Raw genomic sequence first — 22,508 nt, 5'->3', positions numbered from 1 at the left:
TACACGCAGCTGGTCTGCCACACACTGCACCACAGGTGTGCTGGAGGGTTGGAGAATATGTTTTTACACTGCAGGCGCAAAGTTCCTGTCAAGAGCTACAGTCCCAATAAACATCATTATTATATAGCCTAAGGTGAGAGCTTAACGTGATGGAAATGCTGCTTAAATCAGCGTGACTCAACATCAGACAGCAAAGTTACTTTAAATCTAGTTCGTGAAAATGATCAGCATCTTGCTGGCCTTCCATATGCAGGGAATGAACAGGACTTATTTTTTGCTCCATAAGATACTTGTACTAGTTCTGTTCAGAACTTTTGAGCCACCCCTCATTTCTTTATATTTTGCTACCAAGGAGTCAGACTTTTTTGTACTTTTTAAAAGTGGTCATGAGAAATATTTCTCGGGGCTTTCTGGAAGTCTTTCAGAGTTTTTTGGACATTGGCTGCTTTTTCACTTCTCTATCCAGTTCTTGCACTTCATAATACTGACCTATGAATCATTCACCCAGGGATGAACCAGGGTTGCGTCTGCACATAAAAACTAAAGCTTAGTAAAGAAATTGTTTGAAATTGTGTCCTTAGGCACTTTGTTACTAGTTCCCTATCACAAAATACATTATTTGTTCCCATTTATTTTGTTTAGTCTAAAAAATGTCAAAGATAACACAGTTTAATAGGCATTAAAATAATATTTTTGCACCAAACAGGTGATTCCCAAAGAACTATAAACCAAAAGTTGGCATATCACAAGGTGGGTGTGCAATGGACAAGTGTAGAACAGAAGAATAAGTGACATCCGTAAAAAAAAAAAAAACACTACCTACAAGAAATAAACAGTATCTGAAAATCACATCCAAAGACCTGAAACAAGGCCTGAGAAATGCATCTGGCCCTTCAGCAGATCCATCTACTATTTACTGAGTCTTTCAATCTTTCATGAAGCCATTCTCAAAGGAAACAGAGAGAAAAGGCTGAATAAACTTTATTTATACAGCACCGTTCACAGGTCAAAAACTACAAAGTGCTTTACAATAAAAACAGGCATAAGAAACACAGAAGATAAAAACATAAAACAGAATATATATATAACATCATACAACCTAAAACAAGTTAAAAGCCAGTCTGATTAAATGAGTTTTCAGCTGCTTCTTAAAAAAATCAGCAGAATCAAGACAACACAAACAGAGGGAGGGAATTCCGCAATCAGGGACCCACAACTCTAAAGGATTTATCCCCTCTGGTCTTAAAATGAGTTTGTGGGATTGTTAACAGCCTTAGACTGAAAGATCTCAGACTGCGAGAAGAGGTGTAGGATTCTAGAAAGTCAGAAATATAGGCTGGGACTTGACCACGCAGGGCTCTCTGGTACAGAAAACGGCAGCGTTCTGTACCAACTGGAGACGGTCAAGATCCTCTTATTCAAACATTTGAAAAGGCTGTTACACTAATCAAGAAGAGATGAAATAAAGGCATGAATAATCATCTCTAACTCAGCTTTTGACACAAGAGTTTGAAGTTTAGAAATATTTCTTAAAAAAAAAAAAAAAAAAAAAAAAAAACAGTTTCTCATTAATCCACCAGTGGTTTAAAAATGTGTGGCAACAGAGAGTGACAAATCCAAATCTGGACATTTTTGGTTACAATGGTTGTCAATATGTACAGAGGAGTTCAGAAGAGAAGTGCAACAGTGAATGTCAACAGCCACCTCTAAAAAATGGTGGATGCTCTGTCACAGTTTGGTGCTACATTTCACTCAGTGTTGTTGGGGATCGCTTTAAAATTGACTGAATTATGAATGCAGAAAAGTATATCCATGTCAACCCGTAAAATTTGTGCAGGTTACAGAGACTTTACTAGATCACCTGCAAACTGTGACAAACTTTTATAGTTTAAACCCTAAATATGCATTTGGGCAGCATCTTAGGGATTCAAGATATCGACACGCTGTAAACTGTTATGATGTGCGAATGCTGGACTGCCAGAGATGGAATGAAGAGAGACAAATAAAGCTTTCATGTACCCATACTTCCAAACCTTTGATAACACGAGTACTTGACCATGCAAAGCCGCTGTTTCCTCTTAAAAAAAAAAAACTGCCAAGGATCTTTGCAATTTTTCCTGCGAACAACTATTAGTTGATTCTTCTTTAGAACCTGTGAACAACTAAGGTTGAAAACTCTGAACCACGACTAGAGTTGGATGTCTCGAGACTGGTCTTGGTCTCGAGACCACTTTTACATGGTCTTGGTCTTGTCTTGGTCTCGATGGACTTTGGTCTTGGTCTTGTCTTGGTCTCGGATTCCTCAGTCTTGTCTCGGTCTTGCTGTCTCAGATCGACACAGTGGTCGGGAGATTTGGAGTCAACAGTATCCATGACACACAACCTAATGTTTGATAATGTGTCATGCGCAAAAGCATCGGCTCGAAGAGCCATGTTTAGAGAGTGCTTTGTAGTCAATCAGAAGAGTCGACTCCCATTAAGCGAGAGCCGGCTCCTCACTTAATTTCCTTTCACTGCTCAGCTCTCACACAGTGGCTCAGCTATGGTCCAATCCCTCCATATTGTGGCCAATCACATGCGAGGATATAGGATAATATCATTATGTGAAAAACAGAGAGGGTGAGAGACGCGACAGTCAAGTGGAGCTTGTGTCTGTCCTCTCAGTAAACGAGTAAGACAGTAGACAGCGGTGAGGAGGGCTGTGCGAGTGCATCGCAAAAAACACATAAATATGCCTGACACCCGTAAACGAAGCAACATCTGGCTGCAGTTTAAGACTTTTTTGTCTCGGTCTTGGTTTTGGTCTCGTCTCGACTTTGTCTTGGTCTTGACTCGGTCTGTCTTGGTCTTGTCTTGGTCTCGATACCCTCTGGTCTTGGTATTGTCTTGGTTTAGGCGGTCTTGACTACAAGTCTAACCATGACTTCACAGGTTATACTGTAGTCAGATTTTGCAATACCATCTGCATCTGAGATAAATGAAGAAACCTTTGACTGCCCTTCAAGAAGTCTGGAGAAGCTAAAAGCTACTTAATTATAAGAAAGCTGTCTAAGAGAGTTCAGGCTGTGCTGACAAAGTGCTCATACCACCTATGAGTTTCAAGCTCATTAGAACTACGCAAACTCTGTTTTTGCTCTTTATTATTTATTTCCATGTATGTTTGGATATGCTTTACTAAATCACTGCAAGAAAAATGTAAAGAAATGAAAGATGGTAAAAGACATTTGCACAGTGATGTATATTTTGCCCTTGATTTTTAAGATTTCAGAGAGTAGCTTTTAAAAACACTGTACCACAAAACATTGAGATTTCTATGTTTCCTCACTTTTCAATTCGTTTTTTCAATAACCCTTAAACCAGCACGCCTTTTTAGGATTGCTAGGCTGCAAATCAATAATCACAGTATTAGTGTTAATTAAACAGTATAAGTGTTCATTGATTACAAGTGTTTTACATTCTACAAGTGTTTAAGAGTTTATTTTGAAACCAAAAGAGTAAAAAACATGCTGAGGTGAAAATTTTCTATGAACCTACATAGTTTTTTAAGATATAAACATATGAAAAACCCATAAGAAGTCTGACCTTAAGTTTTACCTCCATCATATTATCTATCTATCTATTGAGAGAGAGAGAGAGAGAGAGAGAGAGAGAGAGAGAGAGAGAGAGAGAGAGAGATATTAGTGTATTCCACAGTATAGGATGGAAAATAACATTGAGCACCTTTATTACTTGCAAAAGTGAGAGAAAAATAGAGAATAGTCAGTACAATCACTGTTGAAATTTCACAATACTGACCTAATGTCCCTTTGGGCCCAGAGCTGGGTAGTGAATGTTTTGGGAAATGACAGCCCATCAGGTGGCCATCATCATTAGTATTGAGTGGGGAAAATAGTGACTCGTATTGAGTAAAATCCCACTAACCTTTACCTCCAGGGCAACTGTGTTGCCTTTACACTTGCCTGCTCACTAATGTACCAAACACAGATGTGATGTTGTTTGTTATGATTGACTGTAAAGAGTGCACAGATGGATATTAGAAACACACCACTCAGTATAATGTTATTCAATTCAACACCACCATTAACAGTCTCAACATGTACCAGCTGATTGTTTCTGAGCCAGTGTCAACAAAAACATTAAAAAAAAAAAAACAGCAAAGATTTATTACAGGTTAAACATCAACTTTAGACTTAAACCTGGTTTTTATCTGAAACACCAGAAATAATAGAATAACACTTTATTGTGCCATATATATGTGCAGTGAATTTGTGGAGGATGGTGTTAGCTGTGGTGGGAAACAGACTTCCATTCCTATATGTCACGTGCCTATGACGTATAGGTCAATGGGAACGGCTTTAGGTCTTGGCCTCTGTAAACATTTTGGGTCATATTGAACAAAAGATTAAGTCTGTTTTGTAACTCTTGGTAATACCATGCTTCAAAATGGTGAATTCTCTATCATATAAAAATTGTTAATCTCAAGTTGCTAGCCAATGAGTGCGTGGTTTCACAGTCAGACCTACCCCTCTCTACATCTTGTTTTTACTCTTCTTTTGCAGTCAAGGTGGCAGAAACACTCACGCCAAGGCTTATAAACAACACTTTGGAAGCCAGTCATGACATCACTTTTATTCTTCTCTATGCTATAGATGAGGTTAGCCAACCTTTATTGATGATGCATAAGTAAACTTTTATGCAGAAAAAAGCTTTAGTATTTGACTCAGTACTTCAAAGCAAAGTCTTACAGGTAAGGCAGGTGACAGAAGGTAACAGAACCCCCAAGGAACAATAGATGTACGGCAGTTGGTCAGGCCTTACCTCCTGTTTCCAGTAGTAACGGGAACCCTCCAGCCTTTGATCTGGCTAAGCTCAGGGTCAGCCACATCAATACGCAAGGGCAGACGGGGCATCCATACACTCATCTCCAGCTGGGCACTCAGAAAACCATATGTAAAGTTGAGCATTATCCTACTTTTCCCTCTGGTTTCCTTCCCATTTAGATATACATAGCTGCAGCGCTCTGACACCTGGAAAGAAAAATAGAGAAGAAAGATAATGAACAAAGGCCTCAAGAAGTATGTCTTGGTTCACAAACTCAGAGTTGCTCGAAAACTTTGTAAATATACCAAATAAGAAAGTTATTTTAAAATGTACACAGGAGTCACTTGACCAGAACTGGGACTGGACTGTCATCTAGTGATGTGAAATCAATATTCTCTGGATGTACCCTGGTCAAGGTCTTTTAATGTAAAGCCTATGCAAACTCAATAAGTTTGAATATATATATGATGAGAGGGTAGAGGGGACAGAATCGCCAAACCCAATAAGGCAAAACCACACACATACCAACATTTTATTAATTTCACACCACTTTCAAAGTCTGGCCTGGGAATTGCAGCGTGTTTGTGTTTATGTCATGTAAATTCACATCTGTGGTCTCTATGAAACTGTTACTGAATGTAAATTAGCTCTCCTTTATGACTGTTCCTGTAATGCCTTACTGTAGGTTGGAGTGCCACAATCCCCACCAGCGAGCGCAATGAGGTGAGACACAGCAGTTGGTGTGTTTTATTTAAGATTGGAGGCCTATCTCCACTGCCGCCGTACTTATCTTAACAAACCAGTGGCTCCACAGAGGTAATTGGAGAGCACTAGACTGGAGAATAGAATGGAGCACTGGAAAGAGGGAGGCAAAAAGAAGGAGGGAAAAAGTGAGGAAAAAGCAAGAGGAATGAATTCTGAAGCAAGTCGAGCTGAACTCTCATGGAAATGATGACAGAGGGCAGTTCATCATGCTAACTGTTCATGACTCAGATTTCTTGGGCAGCTCTCCAATTCAACTTCCTCTTCTATAGTCAGCAGACGATTTGACGGTGGAAGATGAGGGATGCTATATCTACTGCTAGCAAATAGATCAAACGCATTTCTTTTTAACTTACCACCCCTCATTCATGTGATAGCACAGGAAAGAATGCACCAGTTGTAAATGTTCACCCACCTCATTGATCCTTTATCCGACTTAGATAAATGACTGTCCGTGGGCCTGAACAGTGTTGTATATAAACATGATTTTCTTATTTATTTATTTTTTTGCAACATGTTGCTAGTCAGATAGTTATGTTGTCACCTTATTACATATGTTTTCAATTATCTGTATAATGTGCAGACTTCAAACTATCGATTTACTAGATTTACTATTTATCATGTCAAAAGTTGCAGAGCAGCCCACAATTTTAAGGGGTGAAGATACAAACATTAATTCAAATTTATTCCAGCAAGGGACAAGAGTGTGACAGAAAAAAAAAATACAGACCAGCAACAACTACCCACACCCTGATATCAAAGCTTACCAAGCATGTGGAAAGACATAAATTAAACCTAATTAAAAGGTGGTAGCAAAAGATCCTTAGAACCAAACTGGGTGTATGCTGTCCATAAACAAGAAACTAAAGCTTGATATTTTAAAGAGCCAACAAGTAGCAATTATACAATCACATTACATTTTTAAGTAATATAGTAATATAAATGTACTGTATTGCTTTACTAAACCCAGTAACCACATTACAATTGTAGTTATGTTATCACATGTGTCAAGCTTCAGTTATCTACATGATAGACAGCTAAAAATACAGTCCAATATGCCTTTTCTTCTCCTACACACTTGCTCTTCAATCAGCTGAATCCGGCTGTTCAGTCTGACGTCACTAGCCGTGTCTGGGCCTAAACTCCGCTGCAGGTCCATATATCAAACGATCACTATGGCATTACTGAGAGTTGAAAAACTGTCTAAAGTCTTTCATCTTTAATAGAATGATCAGCGTTCTGCTCTACCAGGTGTAACAATTGAGTTTAACATCCAGGCATCCATGAAAACGGAATTTATGATATTTAACGGAGTTAGAAGTTAGCAGGGAGTTAGCTCGCTAGCTTCTATCTAAATACAATATAGCATGTCCTGACTGCGGGGTTTTGGAACCAAATTAAAACGTACAGCTCTGTTATCACTTCCAGCATAAATGAAGACAGAAAACTAAACAGCAGTGACGTTTGTAGGGTTACTGAAGTTTGGCTAGCTGGTATATAATGATGTGCTACGTGACCGCTAGCGACACAGCTATGTTAGCATAATATAAACAAGCTAACTTTTTTTCCTCTCGATAAAAGTTGGCAGGATGCTGTAAAAGGACCAAACTTCAGCCAGGAGAACAACTGAGATAATCCACCCACAATACAAGGTTAGTCATTCATTATACTGCTGCATGGGCTGGGCTGTAGTTACATCCTAAGGTATTAAAAACTGAGCTTAAATAAATGATTAGCGGTAATAAAAGCCGAGGGAGGTCAACAGCGATCACTGACTGTTTTAGGAGCTTTTTGAGATTAAATAGAAAAAAATACATAACATTAACAACAACACAAAAGCCATATTAAACGCAGACTACTTTAGGCCCGGAAGTAGGATTCGTCACAACATCACTTAACGACCGGATTCGATTCATTTCCAAGGAGGAGAAAAATGGTGGTCCGGTCTACAGTTTTTGAGATATAACCATTAATAGTATCTACACTGCACAATAAGAAAAGAGCACAATAATAAAGCACAAACTATGTCCAGGACAGAAAAAAGCTGCGCTATACTGCTAACACAACACTGGTTCTTTGCAACCATCTGCACACACTGCATACAAACACAAAGCTAGCAAAGAACTCTGTTTGATGAAGCTGAGTGCATGCTGACTTGCAGCCCAGCAGCCTGAGTTTTAGCAAGTAACAAAAGGAGTGATGTGCAGTCAGGTTTGTATACGCCGTTTCTCCCTGTACATGTTTTAAAGTCCCTTTGGGAATGTTTTTAACTTGTTAACAAACCTAAACAATGACAATTTATTTTAGGCTATGTTGCAGAGTGCATTGAATTACCTCCACTGGGGAGTAGCTAAGTAAAAAAATGCATTACTTTTAAGAAAAGTAATGAGTAATGTGTAAAATCAATTATAATTAATACATTATTTCTGTGTTTATTAAATGCCTCTCAAGCCAATTCAAACAAAGGCCTAACCAAGTCATCTCCCCGCCTCCCCCTCTCCTACTATGACTAGAAAGGGAAGCAGGGATTTCTGAAGGTGTGAGGTATAAGGAGCACTCGAAGAGATCAGAGGCACACAGTGGCATTGCCAGCTTTGTGAATTTGTTGCAAGGAAGGCATCAGGAGGACCACTTGACCCTCATTTATTTTCAAAACGAGGATATTGCCTTGGATTTTACTGGTGTCCAGACAATTAAATATGCATAAAACTTAAGTCATGACACGTAATTTAAAATACTACGGGGATTTGTGGGTCCTGCTTACAGTGTATTGTGAGAGACATGAGAAAATGCTACCTGAATAAACTCATTCCACTGCATAAACTTTTACTGTGTATTTACTTATTACTTTAACATGCAGTTATAAAAAGATAATTGGAAAGTAGGAAAAGAAGGATGTTAACTAGAGGAAATTGAAATTGCACAATTAGATATTCTTTATACTGCAGTTTTATTCTTTTAACTGTGCATCTTTTCTTCTGTACTTCAGCCTATTGCATATTTCAGCCTATCAGATATATTTCAGAGCAATGAATTTTAATAATAGTGAATGTTTTATCTACCATTCCCAGCTTGTGTTGTTTTCTGTTGATCTCTGTTTGGGAGACTGCTGAAATGTGTTGGAATGGGCAGTCCATGAACTTCACGTTGTGTAAATTGCTTTCTTTCTGTTACATTATTATGCTTCCTAAATTCACCATAAAACTATTTCAGGTTAGAGGGGTTTAAAAAAAAAAAACTATGTATCAATGCATTAGTAAAGTACTACATGAAAAGTGTTAATTCTTCCTTTTCGCATCATGAGACAAGAATGCATGCATTAGAACTATAGGATAAAAGGTCAGTATAATATTTTAACACAAAAGCTGTGTTCAGCCTGGGTGCTGGATATATATATTAAGTTTATACAAACACGGTTTATACAGACAGGAACACATGGTATTTTTAAAATCTCTAACAAAAGGATTTTATGAGGTAATTCCAGGAATCCTCTAAGGTTTTGACCAAAAACAGAGAAGTTGATGGCCTGCTTGAAGGACAACAACAATCTATCAGCTGCAGTAAATATGGAAATACAGCAATATTTGTTTTAAGATATATAACAACAACACCCAGAAACACTCATGTCCTCACTGGGCCAAAGTTTATTTAAAGTGGACTGAAGGAAAGTGGAAATCTGTTCTGTGGTCAGACCAATTGAATTTTGAAATTCTTTTTGGAAAACATGGCACATCTGGAAGGGCACCATCAATATAGATAAAGGTGTTAGAGCAACATATGATGTGTTCAGGGAAGACCTTGCATATTTCAGAAAGACAACCACATACTGCAGCTATTCCAACAGCATGATATCAAAGTAGAAGAGTCCAGGTGGTCAGCGTGCCTGTCCACAGTCCAGACCTTTCAGCTATTCAAAACATTTGGCCCATCTAGAATAAAAAAATACAACATAGAAGACCCCAAACCAGAGCAGCTATAATCCTATATCAGACAAGAATGGGACATTTCTCTAGCAATTGGTCTCTGCAAGATTAGGAACAAGCCAGAGTTTTAAATGTGTTAATGTGTTGGGATGCCTAAAAATATCCAATGTGTTTTTTTAAGACTGCATTGAAGAAATATGTTAATTCAGATATGCTGCATGAAATTATCCCACTGGTCACAATTATGCATTCTCAAAATAAGAAAAATAAAAAAATAAAATACATTAAAAATAATAATAATAGGGGGCGTGGTTATGGCGCTGAACTAGGCACACGTATTTTTGTGAGCTCCTGGCGATATTTTAGTAAGTTCCTGAAAACTGTCCTTTAACTGCGTGAACAGTGAGAACTATTGCTTGTAACGAGTTATTATCGTTATCCGCGACATTATGCCGGCTAAGAAAGCACAAAATAAATCTAAGGCACACTTTTCTCTGAGTGAGGAAGACGTCGTCTCTGATGCTAGCAGTCAAGCTAACTCTGCAGGTGATGCTAGCCCTGGGAGTCTCCTGGACGTGAGTACTGGAATGGCCCATAACATGGATGTTATTCAAATACTCGACGGAATCAGAAATGACTTTTCCACAAAACTTGATGTGGTCCTGTCAGCGATCCAAGATGTTAAAAGAGACGTGCAGGACTTTTCGGTGCGCATGGATGGGGCAGAGATGCGCATTAGCAGCGTGGAGGACGCCATTAACTCAGAGAAAGGCAAGATAGATGCGCTAGTTAAACAAGTGGCTCTCCTCACGAACAAACTCGAGGACCTCGAAAATCGCTCTCGTCGCTCCAACCTACGACTAGTTAATGTGCCGGAGAAAATAGAAGGACATGACGCGGTGGCTTTCCTAGAGAAGTGGCTCCCCGAAGCGCTGGGACCAGCAACATTCCCGAGACAACCTCTCATCGAAAGAGCTCACCGGTTGCCCGGCCGGACGCAACCCAACCGACCACCCTCACCGAGAGTCCTCATCGTGAAGTTTTTAAACTTCCAAGACAAGGTTCGGGTGATGCGGGCAGCTATGGCCAAAGGGAAAGTTATCTGCGGGGGCCAAGAGGTCATGTTCTTCCCGGATCTTTCTACAGATCTCCACCGTCGGAGGAGGAGCTTCGACCGGGTGAAACAGCAGCTCAGGGCGATGAACGTACGTTACGGATTAATTTACCCGGCGAAGCTACGAGTGTCATCTGGTGGACATACGCATGTCTTTGAGACCCCAGCAGATGCGGAAAAGTTCATCCGAGGTTTGCAGAATACAGAGGACTAGCAGAATATCTGATGGGGACTGCCGAATCCTTCACTATCTGCCCATAACAACTGTAGTTTGAAATTGTTGGATTTAATGGTCAATATCGCTCAGCCTTACTGTTGAATTTTTTGGAGAGAGTATTTTTCTTTTTTGTATTTACTTTGGTTTACCGTTCCTTCGTTCTCCTCAGTTGTATTGGGCATTTTATTTATCCCTTATAGATAACTAGCCACGCCCACTTGTTGATTGGGCTTTCATTTGTGTCTTGGAGTACTGGTTGTTCGACATACAGTCGGCTCTCCGGGATGAGAGTTATGCTACAAGAAAGTTTGTAATGATCATTGTATACATACTTGTTCATGTAGGATATACATTTTCGTCAGGAGACGCAATTGTCCAGGTGGTTTGGTTTTGTTTGACCATGTCAGCTCGGTTTGGTCTAGCTGCTCCCTTGTTTACATTGGATCAGCGTGTGCACTTAACTGCACCCCAAGGTCAGGGGGAGGGCGGGGTAGGGCGAGGGGCTGTCCGGTTCAGGTTGACAGCTAAGGGGGTTCATTTATGGCAGATTTTGTGTTATTTCTTTGTGTTTTTGTATCTTTCACAACGTGTTGCTTTTTACTGGTTTACTCCCACCACAACAGTTAGAGATACTGAAAGGTTTACCAACAACCAAATGAAGATACTATGTTGCACAATCTGTTGTATTAATAAGAATAGATGACTTCATATAAGACTTTTAAATTTACTTCTTGGAATGTGAGAGGAATCGTAAAAGTGGTTAAACTAAAACAGGTTATTACCAGGCTTAAACAACTTGAGTCATCAATAGCGTTTATCCAAGAGACCCACTTACTCAGAGAGGATCTGGTGAAAGTACGTAGGAGATGGCCAGGCAAAGTGCTAGCATCCTGTTGCCCTTCGCACGCGAGGGGGGTTATGGTGTTAATTCATAATTCAGTGCCTTTCCAAGTAAATAACACTGTTTATGATAAAGCTGGCAGATTTTTGGTGGTTCAAGGAACTCTCTTGAAAGAGAATTTCAATTTAGTTAATGTTTATGGCCCTAATGATGATAACCCTTCATTTTTTGAGAATTTATTTCTATTGATAGCTACCCTTCCTGGTAGGATAATATTGGCAGGTGACTTAAATTGTACTCTGGACCCGAAGCTTGACCGCTCATCAGGGATAGACACTTCACACTCTCAAACAAGAAAAAAAATACAACAATATTTGAAAGATCTGAACCTCTGTGATCCATGGAGAATTCAAAACCCCAATAAAAGGGAATTCTCATGCTATTCAGCAGTATTTAAATCCCACTCCCGAATAGATTATTTTTTAATTTCCTCATCTTTGCTACCCAATATAACTAAGTGTATATATGACAGCATTGTGTTGTCAGATCATGCCCCAACCTCACTATTTTATGAGGTAGAACAAGTGAATAGCCGCTCAAACAAGTGGCGCTTGCACCCTAAATGGATACATGATTCTGACTTTATGAAATTTGTAGGAGAACACATTGATCTCTACTTCTCAATTAATACAATTCAAACAACTGCAGCCGTTAGGTGGGAAGCTTTTAAGGCATATATTAGAGGACAAATGATAAGTTTCACCAGTTCTAAATTTAACAAATTCAAACAGACAATGAACGAATTAGACAACAAAATTAGAGAATTAGAGAGAGAAGTTAACATAGATGATTCAACACAGAAAAAACAGGAGTTATTGACTCTTAAAGCTAAATACGAGGAGCTGTCTATGCTTAAAGCTGAAGATGGTTTAATAAGATTGAAACAGACGTTTTATGATCAGGGTGAAAAGCCGGGTAGACTACTAGCTTGGCAGATAAAGAAACTTGAATCTGACAGAGCCATTAATATAATTAGGAACGATCAAGGGGAATTATCTACAGATCCCACAGAAATTAATAACACCTTTGTCTCGTATTATAAAACCCTATATAAATCTGACAGCCCACTGGACCTGGTAAGCCAAAATGCTTTCTTGGATAGATTGATCTTTCCCTGTATTTCTGAGGATGTGAAAAATGAATTGGAGAGAGAAATAAATTTCAATGACGTTTCTGATGCAATTACGAACATGAGAGGTGGTAAGGCTTCGGGTCCTGATGGGCTTCCGATAGATATTTACAAGCTATTTAAAGCAAAATTAATTCCCCCATTATTAGATGTTTATTTGGAATCCTATGAAACAGGTCGCCTCCCTGCTACATTTCGTAGTGCCCTGATCACTCTCATTCTAAAACCGAGCAAAGCGCCAGCCGAAAGGGGTTCTTACAGACCCATATCGCTGTTAAATTCTGACTCCAAAATCATAGCTAAGGCTTTGGCTATGAGGCTGGAGAGGGCTCTTCCAGCCATTATACACGGAGATCAAAATGGTTTCGTTCAAAATCGCCAGGGGTTCCACAATGTGAGGAGAGTTCTCAATATAATCCACGAATGTGAAGAGTTACCTGATACTGCAATACTATCACTCGACGCGGAGAAGGCGTTCGATCGAGTTGAATGGCCCTATCTAATTGAGGTGCTTAAGCGTTTTGGATTTGGTGATCACTTCCGCCGATGGATTGAAATTTTACTTGCTGATTCGGTTGCAATGGTATCTACCAATAATCTCATCTCTAGTCCTTTTGAGCTATCTCGAGGCACCAGGCAAGGGTCTCCGATTTCACCTCTGCTTTTTGTACTAGCCATGGAACCTTTAGCGATAGCAATTAGATCACATCCCTCGATCCATGGTATTAAAATCGGGGAGGTGCTACACAAAATTGCAATGTACGCTGACGATACTGTTGTGTTTCTATCACACCTTGCAGAATCAATACCATCTCTCCTGAAGCTATTCGATCAATTTAGCAGTTTCTCTGGGTTCAAAGTGAACGAAGAAAAATCATCCATTATGTTTTTAAATATGAACGAGAGGTTGAAACCAGTTGTATCCCACCCATTTGTGAATGCCGCAGAGGGATTTAAATATTTAGGCATCAGAGTAACCCCAACGATAAGCAATCTTAGTTCAGCCAATTATGAGCCCCTGGTGGTAGGGTTGTCGGATGAGATCACTAGATTAATATCGTTGCCTCTTTCTTTACTGGGAAGAATAAACATAGTAAAGATGACTATATTACCTAAATTCCTATATATCTTTCAGTCAATTCCGCTGGCCCCTCCTCCTTCTTTTTTTTCCAGGACCAGAAAGCTTCTTTCTAATTTCATCTGGAACAATAGGAAGCCAAGACTCAGACTCTCCCTCTTGTATTTACCATATGATAGGGGAGGACTACAGTTTCCAAATTTAAAATGGTACTATTGGGCTGCTCAGCTGAGGACCACTATGTTTTGGTTTTCAAACGATATTTCCCTTCCCTGGTTAGCAACTGAAAGAATGTCCTCAAAGGGTCTGTCGTTAAATAGCTATTTATACTCAGCACCCTTTAAAACTTTAAAGAAAATTACTACTAATCCCTTTGTAAAAAACACTGTTGTTGTTTGGCATGAAGTACAAAAAATGTTGAATGACTCTTCTGGGTTGTCCTGTTTCTCCCCAATTTGGGGTAATGAACTCTTTGCTAAGAATGACATGGGCTTTAAAGCTTGGCTGAACAAGGGCATTGCGAAACTACAGGACGTATATGAGGAATATTCTCTAATGTCTTTCAGTGAATTAAGGGCAAAGTTTGATTTACCGCAGAAACACTTTTTTAAGTATCTGCAACTTAGAAGTTTTATTCTGGCACACTTAAACAATTCAGTGCACCAACCCCCACTCTCCATCCTAGAAACTCATGTTACAAAAAACTGTTTTGGTAAAAGACTGGTGTCCCAGTTTTATAGCCTGTTAGTTGAACACCATAAGGATAACTCTGATAGTAAAAGACGGGAGTGGATTAGTGACTTACAAGAAGATATTTCATATACTGAATGGGGTAAAATATGTTCAAAAACACACACTCAGACCATTAACACTCGTTTGAGAATGATACAATTTAATTGGATAATGCGAACATACATATCCCCTGTACAATTAAATAAATTTGATCCTAATATAATTGATCTATGCTATAAGTGTAATAGGCATCAGGGTACACTTTATCACTGCCTATGGAAATGTGAAGAGATCCAAAAATTTTGGAGCTCTGTGTTACAATATATCTCTCAGATCACAACTTCTCCTGTACCGCTTTGCCCTAAGTTATGCATTTTAGGCTTGTATCCAGATGACTGTACTCTGTCTTGTGAGGAAAGAATAATGGTCGATCTTTGTTTGCTACAGGCCAAACGCTGTATCGCCTTATGCTGGAAGAATGTTGGTTGCCCCTCCTTTAACCACTGGTTAAATAATTTAACATCGAGTTTAGCTCTTGAGAAACTGACCTATATTGTTAGAAAGAAGGCTTCTGAATTTTACAACATCTGGAAGATATTTTTGGATCTACTGAGGAGTGGGGATGTGGGGGGGGGGGGGGCGGTGAGTGAATAAGACAACTAGATAATGAATAATGTCTGACTTGCTGTTGGGAATATACTATGTAACCTATATTATGATTTATTTTTTTATTTTTATTTTTATTTATTTATTTTTTTTTAATTGTATTTATTTGTATGGTTTAATTTAATTTTTTTAACTATGCATTTATTTGGAACCCTTTAGGTTTAACACTTCAATTATCGTTATTACTATTATTATTATTATTATTATTATTATTATTATTATTATTATTATTATTTTTATTATTATTATTAGTGTTGTTATTATTATTATTATTATTTTAATGACTGCCATACGTTCATTTTATGTTGGTGTTGATACTGTTGAAAAAACAAATAAACATACGTTTAAAAAAAAAAATAATAATAATAATAATAATAATAATAATAATAAAAATAATGGCTGATTATTTCAAAGGGTCACTAATGTCATACTGCATTATTACAGTAATCGCAGTCATTGTTAGTCTTTAAGGTCAAGAACAAAAACAGAGTAAACACACAATTAGCATAAAGAGAAGAAGTAATGCACCTTCATTTTCACATAACAAACCACTGATGGTGTATCTACAATAACTATTTTACATGCAGGACTAAAAAACAGGCTGCATCAGCCTATTACCACTGCAAGTTTAAAGATCTAACTGGTGCAGAAGGGGTGAATGCTATGGGATTCCCTCTCAGTTCTTGCAGGATCAGAAATCCCAGATTCATTGATTTTTGGTGACTGCTCGTCATTGTCCCAGGAGAAATGTTCCCCCGTCTGTAAAACTGGTTGAAATCTCACTGTTATCCTTGTGTCCAGCATGGCAACACAGGAAGGGAAGCGTTTCAGAGTAAAATAAAATTAGATATGAACGGTTGTTTTGGATATGAAAGATATAACATAACCTCGAGTGATTTGCTTGATTACAAAATTGATTACATTTGATTTTCCCTCCAGTACTTTATACAGTGCCAATGCATCCCATATTTTCTGTGTACGGGATAGTGCATAGGTTTGTTTTGGAAAATGTGTAATATAGCTCCATCTGCATATACTGCATACAACTGAATTCCCCAATAAAGGTTCAGTCTGTTCCGCTTATGCTATAAAGAGTTACGTCTGTGGTTTTAGCCTTCAACTTCACCCAGTTAGTGGTATTGCATTAAGAGAGTCAGTGACTACAGGAAGCATAAGGTATTCATTCAGAGACACATAATAACTGGATTAAGTTGATACAGAAAATCATTACAAACGCAGTCTCACTCTCTTCAGCTCTTTCCCACTCTCTTACTGTTTACTTACTGCCTTACACTCAGGCAGGTCAGCTGTCTGGTAGAAAATAACAAATATCTTTCTAATTTTCCAGTTCTTCTCCGTCACCCTCACTTCTTTTTCTGTCCTAGTAACATGAATCCATTGCACAAAGGTCAAATCACAGCTGAGTGGTGTGAGCATAAGCTTGTGCTATATTGGAAGAGGTTGCTTTTGTCTGTAATACTTTAACACACACTGACACACTAGAGTTGAGGTTGTTGTGTGTGATGCCACAGTGACAGTGGATGTCTTAGAGGCATATACCAGAACGACTCATGAACAATTTCTTTTTTTGTATTAAAATTCACTTTCACTTTTTGTGCAAGTGAGTCCTGATTTTCATTCAATTCAAAACAGTATCTACATCAATTACATCAATTCTTCAATTACATCTGCTGTAATAACTGCATTAGCTGATATAGATTTTTTTTTATGTAATTATTTATTATTCATGCATAATACAGAACTCATATACACAGTTAACACTATGTGTTCTAGCATAGGTGCTTAGGTTACTCATTTCATAAAAAGCCAAACACACGAACCAGAAAAATGAGAAACCATGCTAACAGTTTTCTTGACTTACCTTGAGCACATCCTCATCTGTAGATCTACAGTTGGTGTAGTCGGTCACGTCAGTGACTGAACCACTGGCCTCAACAGCGAGAGTTTTCACTGGGACTGAAACTCTTTTTCCTGTCAGTACTGCAGTATTCAACATATCTGTGTTCTGGGCAAAAAAGAAGGGCAAATAAAGCACATGCTAGCAGTCTAGGCTAACACAACATCATGGCTTTTTTGGTGTTGTGTACAAAGAAACAGAGCCACAAAGTTAGTAGTTTGGGGATCATTTGTTAACATTTTTAGCCTAATTCCTAGATATTAGCTGAAAGAGTGAAAAGAGTCACGCGCTTCCAAAGGGATGAATCTTTGCTCTAACTATATTCCCAAAACATCCTGCCCCTCTTGCAACACATCGGCCGCAGAAGAACATGCACTTTTTGACTCTGGATCTTTTTTTAAGATTATTTTGTATTGTTTTAGATTCAAGATTCTTTATTTGTCACGTGCACGGTTATACAGGTATAACATGCAGTGAGATGTGACCTGATACGCTCCTCGACTGTGCAAAGAAAAAAAGAGAGAACTGAACTTTACAATATTATAGTTATTATAGTTATATACTATAGCTATAGTATTTATAGTATATAGAACTTTTTAATATTATTACTTTAACATGATTGTCAAGGGAGTGTCGGAGAGCAGAAGCAATGTACCAGATCTGTAAATTACACTAACATACAGGTACATATTTTAATTATCATGCTTTAAAATTGCTTCCGCTTATCCTTTTCAGGGTCACGGGGGGCGCTGGAGCCTATCCCAGCTGTCATAGGGCGAGAGGCAGGGTACACCCATGGACAGGTGACCACTGTCTGTCGCAGGGCCAACACACAGAGACAAAAAAAAAAACAAAAACAAAAAAAAAAAAACCAGTTGCACTCACATTCACACCTATGGGCAATTTAGACTGATCAATTAACTTATCCCCAATAACTGCATGTCTTTAGACTGTAGGAGGAAGCCGGAGTACCCAGGAAGAACCCACGCAAACACGGGGAGAACAAGCAAACTCCACACAGAAAGACCCCGGCCTGATGGTGGAATTGAACTCAGGGCCTTCTTGCTGTGCGACAACAGTGCTAACGACCGTGCCACCGTGCTGCCTCATTAAAACCCATACACACATATATTTTTAATTCTAAGTTCATTATTATGTAAGTTAAGGTATGGGGCACAATTACACTTATATTCAAACACCATGTTGTTGCCTTTTTCTTTTCTTTTTTTAATTTTTTTTTAATAATAAGGATGATAATAAGGAACTTATTGTCCTGGATTTTCAAGGCTGTTTCTGAGCTTGTTCTGGACTCCTTACTCATTCTTTTGAATTTATGAAATGTTAGAGTTTTGTATTCTGAAGAGAAACAGAATTTGTTATTTTTAGTTTCTGGTTCTTGTCTAGTCTCCATGTTTTGTTATCCTTTTGTTATCCCCAGTCATGTTCCCATGTTTATCTGGTCTCTCTGTTCTATCTAGTTTTCCTGCCTTAAGTTAATACGTGTGCCTATGTTTATCCATTCCTATTCCCATATTCTTCTGTTTCATCCTTTCAGGGCTCTAGACTAACTTTTTGCCATGGGCGTACCGGCACAAAAGTTAGGCGCACACAAATTTTATAATAATTTATATAATATAATGTGTTTTTCTGGATACACTGTGCTTTTTCAGCATTCAAAGATTGATGACACCGTGTCAGAGCACTGGCTATGAATTTCAGAAGGATCAGGCCTTAACTTAACAGAAAAGTGAGCAATGGTTCTTTTCCTATTACAGCTACATCCACTTCTGTCGTGCCTAGGCTGCGCACTAGGGCTGGGTATCATCACTGATTTCTATAATCCATTCGATTCCGGTTTTCAAAGTCCCGATTCGATTCAACTTAGCCTCAGACAGTCGGAAATATTATAATTCTGATCATTTATCAGTACTGACTTCATCAGAATTGTGAACATCACAGCAGGTGCCTTTGTGTGAAAGTAACAGAATAAAACACAGAAAAATATGAAGGAGATTTTCCTGGTCTGGCTTTTTATAGCAGATAACCTTAAAAATATTCTACAATGTTCTGCATATAAAGTTTAAATTTCTTCAGTATTGAACAACAGAAAAAATAGGCTTTCTTGTCCGAGGTCATTTAAGTGAAAAAAAGAAAAGAAAAAGACAGCAGCCGACAGCGCTGTAAACAACAGTAGACTGGTGGGCAATAAGCGAATGAATAATACAGAAAACAGAGATTGGAGACGGGAAACTGTTCTTGAAGTACAGAGAGAGATAGAGAGAGAGCTAGCTGTGCATGAAGTGTGATTTTAATAGTCGTGGAAGCAAAACAGCAAAATTCATGACGACATTGATCAAATGTGAAGCGCAGTTTGCTGCTTCTTTTGCTGCTGGCTCGGTGGATTTTGGTTGGAGAGACAAAACCTGCAGCTCAGAATCAGCGCAAAAAGACGTAAACACAGCGGACCCGACGCATCAGAATCGCTAAGCTCCGACAGCGTGTCCGTCTACGGGCCGTCGGGTGAGAAAGCCAAGAAAGACAAAGCTGACTCTGATGCGTCGGGTCCGTTCTGTGTTTACGTCTTTGTGTGGAACCCGTGTACCTGCTCTCATCTGCTGTTTGGTTGTTGTTGAAATGGTTTTGTGGGCTTTAATCTGAGAATCTGGCGTTTCTGGCAAAACACAGTTATATTTAAAAGTTGATTCAGGATTTAATGAATTGATATCGCTTTATTCGAGCTACTCACCTCCCACTTCCACCTGCACTTTCATCTGGACCACGGCGAATCAGAGAGGTCCCGCCCCTTACTATCTCTGATTGGTTTAGTCCACGATAGGGGCATAATGTGTGTCTGTTGTTGAGCACAGGGAAGGTTGCAGATTTTTTTTTTTTTTTTTTGCTACCTGAACAGTTGGTCGCACAGGTGCAACCAAATATTTTTTTTTTTAGTTGCACCACTGAAAAATTTGGTCGCATTTGCGACCAAATTGGTCGCACTCTAGAGCCCTGCCTTTGGTCTCCCCAGTCAGTCATATTTCCATATGTGTTTATCTCCAGTCCCAGTGTCAAGTTCACATCTCAGTCTAGATCTCAGCGTATGTGTGTGTTACTTCCTGTTCTATTTTGATAGTCTCGTGTGTGTGTGTGATGTTACGTTTTGCTTCTCTTGTCTCGTCAGTCAGATTTTGTTCAGCTGTGATCCCCTGGTGTGTCCACTCTGGCCTAATCTCCTCTTGTGTATATAATGTCTGCATCGCCCTCTGTTCTCTGTTGCATGTCAGTCTGCTGAGTCCTGCATCTGGGTCCACACCTTGTTTGCAATAAATCCACAATTCATGACCCTGCTAGACTATCATATCATACATGTTTTACAGTCATCACTGTTATAGCTGTAGGAACAGCAATGTGAAGCAAGACCAAGTGTTACCATGAGTTAATGATCAAAGCACACATTAAAACTGGTTAAATGTCCTAAAAGCTTAAAAAATACATCCCCACGATGACAGTATGACTGTGTCACAAACACACACCTGGATGAAAATTCCCTAATTCCTGTAGTGCATTATATTGCCCACAGATCAGCACTAATGCAGACTAACACCTAAACCTGATTACATGTCTAATCTTCTAACCTATTTTCCCACCTTTTACTGTACATCGTTGTCAGTGCAGAGCAGCAGCTTATCCCTCACACATCCCGCAACTTGTCATCTAGCCTGATGCAGCTTTAATTTTACACTTTAACTCCTCCTTCTACACAGATTTACAAATACATCCCAGTTTATAAGATCTCTGAATATGTCTTTTTTTAAGGCAGAGGCGTCGTGTGTGTAAGAAGCTTTGGGTGATCAGTAGTGGGGGTTTTTTATCTCTTGATACTTGCGAAATAAAGTGCCAGGCGTCGCTCGGCAGATGTTCCCTGACAGCTTCACATTCTGAACTCTGCTGGCTTGACAGCTGCTGACCGCAATTCCAAAAGGACATGCTCTAGTTCAGACTCCAACACTGACCCAAACATAAGCTACTGGATCAGGGATAGCAGAAAATCAGAAAGCAATAGCTTCGCTCTGTGGTGATGCCAGTGCCACACTGAGAGGGCTTGATGGTCGATGTTACCATAAGCTGAAACTTGGTTTCATCAAGTTCAGCGAAAGTAGTTCAGCTTTGTTTTTCATGTGATTTATGAAAAGAGGTGTTTGTTTTCACTCTGCTGCAAACTCTAGCATTATTTGTTTATTCATTCACTTCTCGAGTATAAGTGGTAAAGGAAATTATGAACGCTACAGTATAAATCATATTTTGATGGGGGGTTTTTTGGTGGGGGGGGGGGGGGTTGCCTTGTGATTCACATTTGTTCGACAGTCACTTGAATGAATGTTACATTTTTATGATATTACGTTGGTTCAATTTTTTTTTCAAAGCTGTGAATATGCTGGAGATGATTCATGGTCTTGTAATAGTTGTTTTTGTATGACGAGAGCTGCGACCTCCTCATGAAAAAGGCCAGTTCACTCCACTGTTGGAAAAAGGGTATTTTCCTCATGTGAATTATGCAAGTGACTGATGAAACATATAGTGATGGCTTTCAAATGATACTTGAAATTACAGTTACCGTAAAATAGACGTGTGGATCATCTTTTAAGGACAACTGTAGAGTAGAGCTACTTTGACATTTTAGAGAGTTTTCTTTGGAAATGTTTTGAGATTGCAAGTGGCAGCAGGGAATCAGTGAAAGCATGTTGAATATTTATGCACAATACTGTGATCAAAGGGGAGACCCACAATGAGTAGGCATGGAAGAAAAACTAAATAAAGGAAGACAGGTCACAAAAGCAACTTGCTGACAACATGACATTCATTTCATTCTATTCAAAAACAAAATTCAAAAATTTATGACAGTTTCTACTATTTGATTGAGCTGACTTTCAAAAGATTTTAAGGTTTTTGTCCTCTTTATATCTTTGCAGTGTGATATGACGACACTAATTAAAATGCTAATTGCCGGGTTTATTGAACCTTGCAAATGAGTGCATCGTAAATGCTGACAGACTGTGAACACTTTCAGAAAAAAAGACTACTTGTGCATGTTAAGTCCGGAAAATGTGACATTTTTCTCAGCAGCCAAGAGTTCACTTTCTTGTGGCATTACCTTGCTATATGATGCATATACCCATCTCATCTTGTTTATTCATCAAGAATATAAACTGTTTTTTTTCTTTGAACCAAGGCAGTAAATGCCAATTTCAT

At 38.8% G+C, this 22,508-nt stretch overlaps 1 protein-coding gene across 1 annotated transcript in view; it reads right to left on the bottom strand.

Annotated features, from left to right (window-relative positions):
• LOC146570712 (transmembrane protein 132D-like) overlaps positions 1–22,508 on the bottom strand; it is a 44,107-nt gene that overhangs the window by 6,514 nt on the left and 15,085 nt on the right. The window contains exons 5-6 of the mRNA XM_085279338.1: positions 17,226–17,369; positions 4,819–5,027 (exon numbers count right to left, since the gene is read on the bottom strand). Coding sequence (XP_085135464.1) covers positions 4,819–5,027; positions 17,226–17,369 — 353 coding nt within the window. The remainder of the gene's footprint in view (positions 1–4,818; positions 5,028–17,225; positions 17,370–22,508) is intronic.

This window comes from Mchenga conophoros, linkage group LG7 (genome assembly GCF_057382185.1).
Source record: "Mchenga conophoros isolate Kocher_MC1m ecotype Shallow Benthic linkage group LG7, M_conophoros_male_GT1.1, whole genome shotgun sequence".
NCBI lineage: Eukaryota > Metazoa > Chordata > Actinopteri > Cichliformes > Cichlidae > Mchenga > Mchenga conophoros.
This window is presented reverse-complemented; position numbering and strand designations above follow the sequence as displayed.